Source organism: Arvicola amphibius, chromosome 11 (genome assembly GCF_903992535.2).
Source record: "Arvicola amphibius chromosome 11, mArvAmp1.2, whole genome shotgun sequence".
Classification (NCBI taxonomy): Eukaryota; Metazoa; Chordata; class Mammalia; order Rodentia; family Cricetidae; genus Arvicola; species Arvicola amphibius.
The window spans coordinates 45,367,094-45,381,359 of NC_052057.2; the positions used below are offsets into that span (position 1 = coordinate 45,367,094).

The window sequence follows — 14,266 nt, forward strand, 5'->3', positions numbered from 1 at the left end:
CTCAGGAGTCAAGGCCCCCATGGAAGCTCAGAATACGGTGCAGCAGCCCAGCCCCTTGTTGGTGCATTGACTGTTTCCTGACCAGTACAAGACCAAGTGGCCCCCAGGCACGGCTAAGGCCTATGTGGTCTGAAAGACAGTGGCCCTCCAGGGGGTATCACTTGTCACATCACCTTTGAGGATGCAGTAGAGCGCTGGAGGAGTGTGATCGAGTCTCATAGCAAACCTCAGAGTCTTCTGTCCTCATGGACCAGTATGGGTTAAGCTGCCAGCGTGGGATACACAAGAGGATTCTGTAATCACCACCATGGTGAGCTTGCTGTGTATGCGCGCTGCCAGGGTCTACATCTACAGGAGGGGTGGATGACGAAAACGTGGAAGGAGACAAACAGGGCAGAGGAGAGCTCTTGCTCCCGCCCTGCTACATCTCCCACAATGTAGGACAATCAGGGTCTGGATAGAATATGAAGCCACTTGAGTGTGTGTTCACAGAGGGACATGATAATTGGCCCATTCATAAAACGTCTAGGTGGGCAACTGAATTTCTATCAATGGACAATCTGGTTTTGCATCTTGCTCTATCATTTGGTCAATATTCCTTAAGTAATGGCTAAAGATTTTTTTTTTTGAGTGATGAGAGCTGGCCAGTCTGATAGAGCATACCCCATCCTGAGTTTTTCCTAATTTCCATGACTGCTCATTGGACATATGTTTTATCAGATTAGCATACTGGAATCTTTGGGGGAGCCATCCACCCTGGATACTGTCTTTTTCCTGAGTGTGGTGACCCAGATAGACTTTCAGAATCAGGGAGTGTCCATGTCCCTGTGGCTGGTCAGGTGGTCCTAGGGGCTAAGAAGATGTTAGGTGAGGCTAACAATTTCTGTGAGAGAAATTCTGCCATGGGGACTGAGAAGTGTGTGTGGGAGCTTATTCCTGCATCCTGAGGAGACTAGGCTGGAGGCTTCTCTCTGAGGGAAACCCCGAGGGTGAGCTTGAGTTGGTGTTAGGAGACCAAGCTGAAAAGAATTGCATTTCTCTCCAGATTTCAGGGCTAGGGTGTCTCCCAAGGACAGCGTGTTCTCTCGCTTCCTCTGTGGGAGCCTTGCTTCTCCACTGCCGGGAAGCTCCCAGAAGACAGAAGCGCATTGAGGGCTGTGCACAGAGGCCACCCGTTACTGCCAGCCTATGACCTGAGTGGCTTGGCCGACAGCCCATTCCTTGCACACTGTCCGTAGGCATAGGAAAGGGTGGGGATGGAGACATGAGAGGCACAGGCTGAGGTGAGGGCTGGTGGATTTTCTTTCCCGAGTTTCTTTTTCTCATTGATAGGTAGAGCAACAGGGGACCCAAGGAAACAGTGTGCATGCACCAACACAGAGTGAGGAGAAGTCTATGTCCTGAGAGAGGGGGTGTCGGTCCAACACCCACATTTGTTGCTGTTGTGAGCATGTATATGTATGTGTGAGTGTGAATGTGAGCATGCGTATGCATGTGCGGATGTGTGCATGTGCAAACTGTGTAGAGGACAACCTTAAATACTCCTCAGGTACTGTCCACCTCTTTTTTAGATAGGGTCTCTCATAGGCTTAGAACTCACTGAGCAGGTAGAGATGGCTGGCAGTGAGCCCAGGCATCTGTCTGTCTGCTTCCCCAGTGCTGGGATTATGAGCACAATCATGCCTGACTGGGTTCCATGTCCTTGCACTTGCACCACGATACTGAACCTCTTAGCCCTAGAGCCAACCATCTGTCACAATAAAGTGCAAAGGTCCCATCAGCATGTGGTACTTACAGTCACGTACGCTGTCAGGCAGATGACCAGGGACGCAGTGATAGCATACGGGATGGATGTGTTGGGGTTCTTGGCTTCTTCCCCAGTGGTGGCAATGATGTCAAAGCCAATGAAAGCATAGAAACACGTGGCTGCCCCTTGCAGCACCTGTAAAGATGATGACATCTGTCAGGCTCAGATGAGGGCAGAACCATGGCTTCAACGTGGTGCCCAGGACAGCCTGGTGCTCTGTAGACACTCCTGAACGGCACAGGGGAGCTGTGGAAGATTTAGTAGGAAGCAGCCAAGTTCTGCTCTACTTGATTGACTCTTCTGTATGACTCTGGGCATTTCCTCATGTGTTAAAAACGGGTGAGAAAGCCGAGTGGTGGTGGCGCACGCCTTTAATCCCAGCACTCGGGAGGCAGAGGCAGGCAGATCTCTGAGTTCGAGGCCAGCCTGGTCTACAAGAGCTAGCTCCAGGACAGGCTCTAGAAACTACAGGGAAACCCTGTCTCGAAAAAAACCAACCAAACAACAACAACAACAGCAAAAAAAACAAAAACAAAAACAAAAACAAAAACAAAAACAAAAAAAACGGATGAGAATTTTATGGCTAAGTAAGAAGTGGGTTAGTCAACATACAAATTCTTTTTTTTTTTTTGGTTTTTCGAGACAGGGTTTCCCTGTAGTTTCTAGAGCCTGTCCTGGAACTAGCTCTTGTAGACCAGGCTGGCCTCGAACTCAGAGATCCGCTTGCCTCTGCCTCCCGAGTGCTGGGATTAAAGGCGTGCGCCACCACTGCCCGGCTACAAATTCTTTTTTGAAAGAAAAAACAGTATGCTTGTTATATATTTTTTTGTGTGAGGCATCGAACCTAGGGTCTCATGTGTGCTAGTGAGGTTCTCCACCACTGAGCTACCCTCTCACGCCTCCTCCACGGTGCCGCCTGCATATTTTGTACTTTATGTTTTATTTTCACCTGTCCGCACTCAACCACAATGTAAGAGATTTTTGGAAATGTGGAAAGGTGTTTTTTTCCAACCAGAGATACACTGGATGTGAGCTGCCGGCCATTTGTGGGTGAGATGCATGAACTTCTGAACAAAGTATTATTCTGCACCAATCTGTCATCTCTGTGGCAGTGTCTAGATTGGAGGCCATGAGGCTTGGATTTCTAGTGCCTTTAAAGGAAAGATGGGGAGATGAGATTGTTTGTCTCTCTGCTTCTTTGGGGATTTGAATGGCACAGTTGGGTATGAGGCAGGCGGTTAGAAAAAGTGCCGGGGGCGGGGGGAAATGCCATTCAACCAGAAACTTGCTTATGTCTGTCTGCAGGATTTTACGTGACTCCAAGGGTGGTCAGGCCTTCAGTTAAGATGTCATTGAAACCCTGCAATTGGGGACCATATGACTTTCGTTTAAGTGGGCTTTCCTAGCCTTGGTAGTCTCACTATCAACTGAAAATGAAAATGTGTCTCTTTAAATAGCTGGGGTGCCCTTGCAGAAGATGGATGGTGTGTTCTGGATGAAGACACAGCTCCAAGCTCGGACAGGGGTGCAGGAGGATTGGGCGTGTGTAGAGTGGACTATCTGCCCCCGTCCCCAAGTGTGGTTTGTAAAGGATGTGACAAATGGATTCTAGCCCAGAGTGTTAACTTCTGCACAGACTTCTTCATAAGCACAAATCAAAATCCTAGATGCTGGAACCAGGACAACACATCGCAGATGTGAACGGCTTCTCAAGCAGTCCAGAGCCGTGGTGGCCATGGGTAGAGCAAGGCAGTTTCCCCTGGAGGCTCTCAGCTGTCATGGTCAAGTTCCAGTCTCCCAGCCCAGCACTTCTGATTCTGGGTTGGTGGGATTCTGGGAAATCTGTGAAGTTTTTTGGAAAAGAATCACATTTATATTTTCACTAGTCTGTGCATCTGAACTCACTCTGTAGACCAGGCTGGCCTTGAACTCAGAGATCCACCTGCTTCTGCCTCCCTTGTGCTGGGATTAAAGGCTTGTACTACACACCCAGCTTTGGATGACAATTATTGATTAGACACTAGAAAATTAAGTATGATCTTGCTGGGAAGAGAGACATGTGCTTGTGAAGATGATGAAGATTGGTGTGCATAGGCTCATGTCGAATTAGAAATCTATGACAGTTGAAGAAAGACCAGATCCATCAAAGACTGGGTGTTTGAGAGTCCTTCTGCATTTGAATTCAACACGGACGATGTGGGATCCAGTGAGAGCTAGAGATGGGGAGCCAGGCTGGCCAGCAGAACACACAGCCAGTGTGGAGCCAGGGCCAGGCAGGGGTGAGGCGGTAACACCAAGACCTTGCTCTCTTTCCGTCTGCTGATTGTCTGGCAATCTCTCCCATTGGCAAAACCCTACATGCTGAGGAAGGAGGTAGTCTGGAGCACTGGACAGATGGGAAAAGTGGAGGTAGACCAGGGTGGAGGAGGAAATATGGGGTGAATCTAACACACAATGTCAAATAGACTCAGCCTAATAAGACAGAGAAAATAAAACAAAATTAGCAGAAAGATCAACTTTTTAGTTGAGTTAGTTTTTTATTTTGTTTTGAGACAAAGTCTCCCTATGAGATCCTGGTTGCTCTCAAAGACATGACCTGCTTACCAGTGTCTCTGGCCTGCTGGGATTACCAGTGTACACCATCTCATAAGATTATTTCTTCTCTCTGTTTCTCTCTGTGTGTTTCTCTCTCTCTCTGTTTCTCTCTCTCTCTCTCTCTCTCTCTCTCTCTCTCTCTCTCTCTCTCTCTCTCTCTCTCTCTCTCTCTCTCTCTTTCTCCACTCTTTTTCTCTTATAAACAAATGTGAGTACAAAGAACCTCAAAAACAAAACGAAACTGAAAAGGCTTGATCATAAAAGCTGATTTCTGTCTCTTTCTCCCCAGATCTCATCTGGCCAGTGATATTTATTGTTGCGATACCAGTAACACACAAGAAACCTACGTGTGGTGAGCCTGTGTGGATGCTTGCCCAGATAATTCAGAATGGGCTTACCCTGACAACAGCTCTGCAGAGAAGAAGCTCTTGCTCGCTTAATTGTCAACAGAACTGTTGTGAGTGGCTTGCTACTCAGTGTGCAGGATCCTAAAAGCTGAGCCTCCCCGGCTTGGATGGTGTGTGTGAGGCGTTGGGAGGAGGTGGGCTTCCTGCATTGTCTCGAGAAGCCTCAGATGTCAGAGAATAACTCGGCCCCTTTATCTAATTTACTTCCAGGGTGACAAGACAAGATGACGATGTTAATCGCATTTTTAACCACCCCGTGCCCTGGCTCTCGTAGCAGTGCGTCCTCAGTGACAGTGGAATGTGTTAATAGGCTCCAACACATGGATCCAGACAAGGAGGCTACAGAAAGTAATAGTTCTCCTTTGGAGGTCTTCGGAATTCTCTGCAGATTCTTACTGTGGACTATTTTCCTGGGGGCTATTTGTGCTGGTAAAATATCGTATTTGGTTAAGGACAAACCATAAGATAGCATCAAGAACAAATAACATAAAGGGCACATGCAGCCATCGCCGTCCAGGGGCTGAGGAACTGCAGATGGGGGCAGGGGTTCAACTGAGGGCCGGAGTCACTTGATATAGGGGAAAATGTTTGTTGTTCTTAAGCTCTTCAAGACCAAAGAAGCACTTGACCCAGAACCTTTAAGTGAGTAAACCATTCCTTGAGCTGTTTTCTTTGGAAGGAGGTGGCTGGAAGAGGTTTGTGAGGCCCTGGTTACCAGAGGACTGGTTGTTAGTTAACCCTTTCATGGCACTTGCGAGCTGCGCTTAAAGCAATGTGACGGTGTCCTTATGAAACCCTACCTCGTTTCCTCTTCTCCTTCTACCTAAAGCACAGCACATGCCAAGTTACTGGAACTCTGCACTAGTTACCCTAGTTTTTCAGTGGGGTTCAGGGGTTCCCGAAGCAGCATAGACATTCATGCTACATGAGAAAACATTTTTTTTTTTTTTTGCTGACATTTGTTAGATAAGAGTGGGGACCATTCATCACTGTGGCAGATGATCGAGTCATGAGAAGGTGTCAGGCTTTGGTGATATGCGATTTAAATTCACAGTGGCCTGTGACAAGAGCAATGATCTGATACCACAGTTGCAAAAGAGCAGGGCCAGGTTGTTCATGGGGGAGCAGGTGCACAGTGCAGCAATCCCAGGCCAGGCAGACAGCAGGAGGGTGAGAGACAGCAACTCCCACGCTGTCCCTCATGCTCAGAAAATGCTTTTTACTTCACAACACAGGCCTGAACACTTGCTTCCTTCAGGGACAATAGATGCACATTAAAAATCCGAATTCTCCGTCAGGCTTTCCTGGTGACCAATGGCAAGTCTGCTCGAATTACTGGGTGAGGTCAATGGCCAGATTGTTAGACAAAGCTGGGAGGCCTCAAGCGGTTGAAACCAGGAGACGGTGGAGTAAATACGGACTTGGTCCACCCAAGGCTGAGATTCATTTCTACTAGATTGCTACTAGCACTGTCGTCTGGATAAAACATGGGTGATTTTGGTCTGAAAGGGGAATGCCATGATGCTGCCTGGGCTCCAGGAAGAAGAAATGAAGCGTGTATTTGAAAGAGCTTGTCACAAAGAGATGCTAAATGTTCCTTTTCTCCTTCACCTCTAAGTCTAGTCCTTGTTTTCCTTCTATAAAAGCAAGGGAGAACCCAGGGTGCATAAACCAGGGCCCCCAAAACCAATCTGATAATTCCTGCTTGAAGCAGTAGCCTCTTGATTGGGGAAGGATGTAGAATCCCTGAAGTGGGAAGAAGATGCCCTGAAGAGAATGAAGACCCTAGAACAGAGCACCAGAGGGAAGAAAGGGTTAAAAGATTCATCTGCTTCCTTCACAGCTGGGAAAGAGTGTCTCTGCAGAGGCCTCTCGCTCCTTCTATCCCTCACAGGGGTTGAGCTACTCTGTGGGTATGCACATTTAGTCCGAGAGAAGATACAAACTTGTCATTGCTTAATGTCTCTTTTAGCGCCAATATTCCAGCTCAGGTTCTGGAGAGACAGCTCTGCAGTTAAGAGAAGCAATGGCTCTTCCATGTGACAGGGATTTGATTCCCAGCACCCACATGGTGGCTAACAATCATCTGTAACTCCAGTTCCAGAGGATTTGCTCCCTCTTCTGGATTCTGAAGGTACTGCACGAACATGGTGCACAGACACACATGCGGTCAAAATACCCATGCATGTACAAAAAAAGAAAAATTCCAATATTCTAAATCTTCACGAAAGTTTAAAGAAAATATGTAAGATTAGTTACCTCATTGTTATTTTGATTTTATGAGCGTGTGTGTTTGCATCTGTGAAGGTGTACATATGCACACGTGTGCCTGCATGTGCAGGTCCAATATTGATGTTAAGAGTCTTCCTCAGTTGCGCTCTACCATATTCACTGAGGAAGGGTCTGTCAGTTCAGCCTGTTATCATGCCCTAGATACCCTGTCTCTAGCTTTTAATAGCTGGAATTACTGATGGGCTACCATGCCTATCTGGCTGGCATTTATGTGGTTTATGGGCATTCAAGCTTTGATTTTTACGTTTGTTGCTTATGCGGCAAGTGATTTACCCAGTGAGCCATCTTCCAAGCCCTCCTCCTCATTATTATTTTTAAGAATGCTTAGAGGGGAGGGGTCAGCGTAGTATACACGGGGTACTAAGAAAGAGAAGAAAGGGCCTGGGAATCACATAGCCCCTGCCCTGACTGACCGAGGGAAGTGAGACCAAGTGCATTGCCAGTCCCTCAGAACCCTGTGATCTCCAAGCGTATGGTGGGAGAAAACTCCACCTGCTTTAGAGCGTGGCTGTAAGCGCAGGCCAGCACAGACGGAGCACTGACGGGCAGCACCTAGCATGGCAGACAGGCATTGCTCTCACAGTGCCACACAAAGGCACCCAAGGTCTCCTTTTCTGCCAGAATTTGATGGAGTTTGTCTCTTCCCTTGATAATGAGAAGGACTGAGAACACAGAAGTGAACTGTTGCCCAGTGTCTTCCAGTAAGGCCGCACCGAAGTCATCCCTCACAGTGCTGAGAAAACCGTGAGAACACTTTCATTAGTTACAGTAAGAACACAGTCAGGGCCGGGAGACATTCCTTGTTTCCACTCTTAGAATTTGTTGTTTCTCTTCTGTGATAGGAAAAGAACAATTTGTATCATAAGAAATGTAGACTCGGGCTCCAACAGTGCTTCTTTGTCCCTCTTTCTGGTTTCGACCAGTTTCAGCCTTTATTCATTTCAGAGAGCGGGGATGTGCTTTGTGGGTCTGTGGAATTCTTACAGATTAGCAGAAGACTCACAGTTTGGGCTTAAGTGACTTGCTTATTTCTCTGCGCTGAGTAGCATGGCATAGCTTAGACTAGCAGAGGTTATTCTGAGTGCTCTCCAAGAATAATTTCGGATCCCCGGGCATCTTGGAGGAAAACCAGTCTAAGCAAATGCTACAAAAGCAAATTGAGTAGAGTCCCGCATTTATGCTGTACCCCGATACTGGGGGGAACTGGTTCTCTGGGCCTCTGGACAGTCACTCACTTATGAAATGCGAGGGCAGGACTTGGGAACTTCTGAAATGCTGCCACCTGGAAAATTCCATAAGCTCCACCATTAAAAAAGGTCTGAATTTATTTACCAATAAGTCCACAAAATAAATATTTTCTAGCTACACTGTAGAAAAAAGTCAGGTGGGACTGAGAGCCGCCCCTTAGTATAAGGAACTCACTACCATGACTGACATTTTTTCTGTTACCAGGTCCTGGGGTGGAATCTGAAGGTGTCCCTTCTGCCACGCTTGCCCTCCTGTCCCCCAGACTACACTAGCCAGACTGTGTGCTTCTCAGATGGGACTTAAAGCTGTCGCTCTGCTGCTCCCAGACCCCAGCAGGACTCTCTTTTCAGGGTTAGATGTTGGAGTCTGATTATAAGTTTTTGCCCTAATTTTACATGGAGGCAATTCCAGCCCTTCCCATTCACCCACTCTTCCTGGCTTCCTTTACCAGTTATGGCTGCTGCTCTTAGCAGAACTGAGCTGTTTCTACACAGTCTTTGGATCCAATACTCCTGGCTTTGGGTTCTGATTCTGCCATTGGCACAGCGCTTAACAGTGAGCCACTGGCCCTTTCTGGGTGCGAGGCTTTCATCCTGCAGGCCCAGGCGTGACTGTTCTCTGCCTGAGGGCAATTTGATGCTGTAGCGGGATAATGCACACAAACTTTAGCATGGAGGTAGGCATGTTGAGAGAGCACACCACATCTAACATGTTACTGCTATGTGTGTAGACTGGGGTCTCAGCACATGCCTGTGAAACTGGAAACAAGTTAAGAATCAAAAGACTTATTCAAAGCATTCCCAGCAAAAAAAGACATTTTCCTGAAAACATGTCTTAGCCTGTTGCCGGCGTGGAATGAACTCACCCCTGACCAGCCGTGTGGCAAGAACTGGCCCTCCGCCCAGTATTTGCCATTGATGAAGAAGAAGCCGGCAATCATGATGAACACCCACACTGCCAGGTTCAGTACATTGAGGACGTTGTTGAAGCCCACAGAATTCTTCACCCCCAGAGCCACAATGATGGTCACGATGACAGCAATCACGAGAGCCAGAAGGTCTGGGTAGGATTCCTCTCCTTTCCCTACAGGACGAAACATGGTTAGCATTGTCTGAAGAGAAGAAAGGGCCCTGTGACTCAGTCTACCTCATTGCATCTGCCTTGCTATGACTCGCAGAGCCGCAGCTAGTCTTTCAGAAAGAGCAGCAAAGGCTGTCTGTCTGTCTGTCTGTCTGTCTGTCTGTCATCTGTCTGTCTCACTGTATGGTCCACAAGCAGGTATAAGTGTTTATTTGCAAATGAGGAAGTTTGGGACACAGATACGGTTATCTGACACCATAGATCAAAATTTGGACCATGTAATGAGACAGCTGCACAGTACCTGTGGAGTCTGGCAGAACGTCTGGGACATTTGTAGCACATAAATAGGTCTGACATATTCTCTGAAAGCTTCTTTCTCTATTACTGTTAGCCTGCAATCTGCAAGATTTCTATCCCATGTCACAATCTTTCTTTATTAGCAAGCTTCAAAATGAGGACTTTGGAAAGCCATTTTAAGAGTTTTTCTTCTCTCTCTCATTTGCAGTGTGTGTGTGTGTGTGTGTGTGTGTGTGTTACAGAGAGCTGGCTCGGTCTGCCCGCTAGCCAGTGGACGCCTGCCCTCTACGGAGAGGAAGAAGCACTGCCTTAGCAGTCAGGGAAGAAGCCTGGGTTCCAGCCGCACTTCTGCCGACAGCCCACAGTGCTGTCAAGGGCACATCGGCCTATCTCTCTGGACCTCATCTGCAGAGGGAGTGAGACGGAGGACCACCGATTTTGGGTCATATCAGAATTAAAATGTTATGAAATCAGAATACAGCCCTGATCTTTCTCCTTATTATCATGGCATTGGGGGTGATCAGCAATGCCAAAAGAAGGCTTATTTTTATTATCTGTAATTTGTGTGTCTCTGTGTGTGCCTGTGGCCGAGTCTGTGCACATGAGAGCAGGTACCTACAGAGGCTACAGGCCTCGGATGCCCTAGAGCTGGAGCTATAGGAGGCTGTGAGCCACCTGATGTGGATGCTGGAGCTAAGCTCATGGCCTCAGGAAAAACAGCCAGTGCTCTTAGCCACTGAGCCATCTCTTCCGCCCTGGTCAGCATTTTTGTCAAATCTTTTCTGAGGTAAGCAAACTGAAGTCAGGTGGTTTGACATAGCTTCAGATTTCCTTTTGGGGTTGCCTCCCTCTCCCGCACCCTTCGTTCTCTCTCTCCTTCCCTTCCTCCTCTTCCTCTCCCCCTTCACCCCCACCATGTGTACAAGCACTCTGGGGTTTGAACTCAAGGTCTCAAATGCTCCATAAAGCACCGTAGCACCGAGCTCCATCCCCAGCTGTCCTGGGAAATTCTGGGACAAGACTCCAAAGCCTCTCTAGCTCTGAATCCTGTGAATATGGACGGGTCCACCAGGCATTAGGGTGGGGAGCTGGTGGCAAGTGACAGATGGTCTGTCTGTTGGCATTTGTCAGATGACTCTGACCCACTCAGCTCCTGCTCAGTAATAAGATGCCTTGTGGGTGTTGGTTGTACTGGAATCCATTTTTTAACTTATTTTTTTTATTTAGAATTGGGCAGTGGTGGCACAGGCCTTTAATCCCAGCACTCGGGAGGCAGAGGCAGGAAGATCTCTCTGAGTTTGAGGCCAACCTGGTCTACAAAGTGAGTTCCAGGATAGCCAGGGATGTTACACAGAGAAACCTTGTCTCAACTCCCCCTCCAAAAAAATTATTTGGATGTGAAAAGATTTATTTAGGAAAAGTGGGAGAAAATTTGCAGTGAAATTGCTGGTGGATTCCCCAGTCCCTTTGTTTGCATTAGTTTATTTTCATATAGCTACCGGCAGGACACGTGTACAGTGCAGTCTATGCCTTTGATATGTGACATTACATTGCATATTAATACACAGTCTATGTGAAATCATCCTCAGTCATCCTTTTAGTGGTCAGGCACATAATATGTACCCATAATTCACATGGCCATCTGTTCCAGTGAAGAATTTTTAAAAATTATTATAAGTGAGCACCCATAACCTAAAAGTCTAAAATTTGAGATGCTATGGAATCTGAAAATTTTTTGAGTGCTTTTCACAGTGCCCCAAGTAATAAGATTCATGCATACAATGAAACTTTGTATGACATATTGACTAATATTATCTTCAGGCTATGTATTTAAGAGGCATATGAAAAACCATTAAATTTTGTGTTAGACCTGGATCTCAATGGTCAGTCCCAGCATCTTATTTTGTAGACATAAATATTCCAAAGTTTGAAAAACTCCAAGGTCAAAAAACTACCGGTCCCAAGCATCTCAGACAAGGGCTGTGTATCCTTTAAAAAGAAGGCTGGGATGAGAATCTTATGTATAATGTATTCTTAGAATAATGCCTTAGAGTGAAGAATTGCCTTGTAAAAACAAAAAAGAAGTATTTAAAGTTCTTGACATATTTTTCCAAATCAGGATGTGTGTGTTCTGGGGATACTAAACTGGGGTCCTCAGCTTGCCCAGTAGATACTGCACCCACTGAGCCATCTTTCCAGCCTCCAAGTTGTGTTCTTAAAGGGGAATCTATCCATCTTGCTCATGACTTTGCATGTTAGGAGAGAGGTTGACGCGATCTCACCCAGGCCATTGAGGGTTCCCACTGTGTCCACCATCCAGCGGCTGATGGTATGGTTCGCTAGGGAGTCAAACATGCTGCTCAGGGCACTGGCACCGGCTGCTGTGCCAATCAGGTACTCCAAGATCAAGTTCCAGCCAATGAAAAATGCCACAAATTCCCCAACAGTGACATAGCTGTAGGTGTAGGCAGATCCTGTAGTCTTGGGGACTCGAACGCCAAACTCTGCATAGCACACACCTGAAAGGGACAAACAAAACAGGCAGTGGGCTTCTGGAGATCAGCTAGCATTTTGGTGCCTGATAGTCTTAAGAGACGATATTAGGAATCTCTGGGCTATTAGTACCAAAACCTCAAAAGTGTATGTTTAGCCACATGTCACTTAATGATGGGGACATGCTCCATGAGGTGTGTTATTAGGTGATTTCCTTGCCATGTCAGTACTGTGGTGTGCTTGCTCAAACCTAGCTGGAATAGCTTGCTACACACTTAGGTTAAAAACCTATATATGGCATGCAGACACATATGTCCAAATAAATATGTGTGATATAGCTTACTACACATAGGGCCATGGTCAACAAAACAATGTGGGTCTTATCAAATGCAGAAGAAAATGCTGAACTGAAGAGGCACAGGGAATGCTGGCTGCATGCACGCTGGCGCAAGTGGCATGCTGCTCTGCTGTAAACTTTTCTTCTTATAGGTAGGAGTGAACCTTAAAATACTGATAAGAAGTAGCGCATCATAAAGCAGTAGGCAGTAATGGGATTATTTGTTAGCCTTGTCAAGCATTATGATTTGTACATAGCTATACGTGTCATGCATGTACCCTGCCAGCAGAGTAGTAGTTCCGTACCCATACCACCACAGACATGTTGCATGACAGACATTACAGGGCTCAGCAGCTGCATGTCTTAGTCAATAGCAACTTTTCAGCTCCATGAAGTTCTTATGGGACTAAAGTCACGTAAGTGTCTATCACTGTCTGAAACATTGTTACAAGGCAAACGGCTGCATGTGACACAATTAAGCCTATTACAGACATTTCTAACCTTACCTCCTGGAAACATCGCTTGGTTGTTTGTTCCTTTGGACCTTTTGAGACGGGTATCATTGTGTTTGAGACTGGTTCTGTTGCTGTGATGAAACACCGACCAGAAGTCTCATGGGGAGAAAGGCTTGCACTTCCGGTCACAATCTATTTTTTTAAGACAGGATTTCTTTGTGTAGCCCTGGCTATCCTTGAACTTACTCTATAGAGCAGACTGGACTCGAACTCAGAGATCCACATGCCTCTTCCTCCTGAGTGCTGGGATTACAGGCATGTGCCTCCATGCCTGGTTCACAATCTATTTTTAAGAGAAGTCAGGAAAGAACTCAAAGCAGAAGCCTTGAAGCAGGAACCATGGAGCACACGTTTCCTGGCTTGCTATCTCTGGCTCATGTTTAGCTGGCCTTCTTTTGCATCCCAGGACCACCTGCCCAGTTGTAAAATTGCCCACAATGAGCTTGACCTCCTCACGTCAATCAAGAAATTCTCTGGTGGACAGTCTGCTCTGGGCAATCCCTCAACTGAGACTCCTGCTTCCCAGGCGAATCTCTGTTGTTTAGAGCTGACAATAAAGCTAGCAAGGATAGTAGCCGTAGCCAGCCTTTGACTCCCTCTGTGGACCAGGCTATCCTGACTTATGATAACCCTACCACCTCTTCCTCCCAGGGGCTGGGATTATAGATATGCCTCACCATGTTTGACTTCCAAACACTTTAACCATCATACTTGGGAAGGCAATCAGCACAAGCTTCCCTGTACTATTGAGAATGATCTTTCTTTAGAAAAACCCAGGGATTTATCACAGCAATAGAAACCTTAAATAAGACAGGTATGAACTGCATCATTTTTTTACTGTGTACATAAAATTTTCTGCTTTTACAGAAACAATAGTTTAATTACAGAAAATGAAAATTTAAAGTATTTTATAACTCTCAATTCTCAGTATCTAAATATCAAATTAGTGTAACTTTGGGTTGTAATGTGCTAGAATGTTTGATTTTGCAAATTGCTTCTGAGTTGGTGGCCAGTTCATAAAAAACTGTTAAATGAATTTTCATTGGAAATCGCCAGAATTTCTGAAACAGCCTTAAACATTTATGTGTGTGTGTGTATGTGTGTATGTATGTGTGTGTATGTGTGTGTGTGTGAGTGTGTGTGTGTATGTATATGTGTGTGTGTATTTGTAGGCCAGGGCACAACTTTCAGGAGT

The 14,266-nt window shown here is 46.3% G+C and overlaps 1 protein-coding gene across 1 annotated transcript in view; it reads right to left on the minus strand.

Moving 5' to 3' along the window:
• Slc7a14 (solute carrier family 7 member 14) overlaps window positions 1-14,266 on the minus strand; it is a 53,567-nt gene that overhangs the window by 20,028 nt on the left and 19,273 nt on the right. Inside the window, exons 2-4 of the mRNA XM_038348097.1 lie at window positions 12,009-12,245; window positions 9,215-9,432; window positions 1,796-1,942 (exon numbers count right to left, since the gene is read on the minus strand). Of these exons, the coding sequence (XP_038204025.1) occupies window positions 1,796-1,942; window positions 9,215-9,432; window positions 12,009-12,245 (602 nt within the window). The remainder of the gene's footprint in view (window positions 1-1,795; window positions 1,943-9,214; window positions 9,433-12,008; window positions 12,246-14,266) is intronic.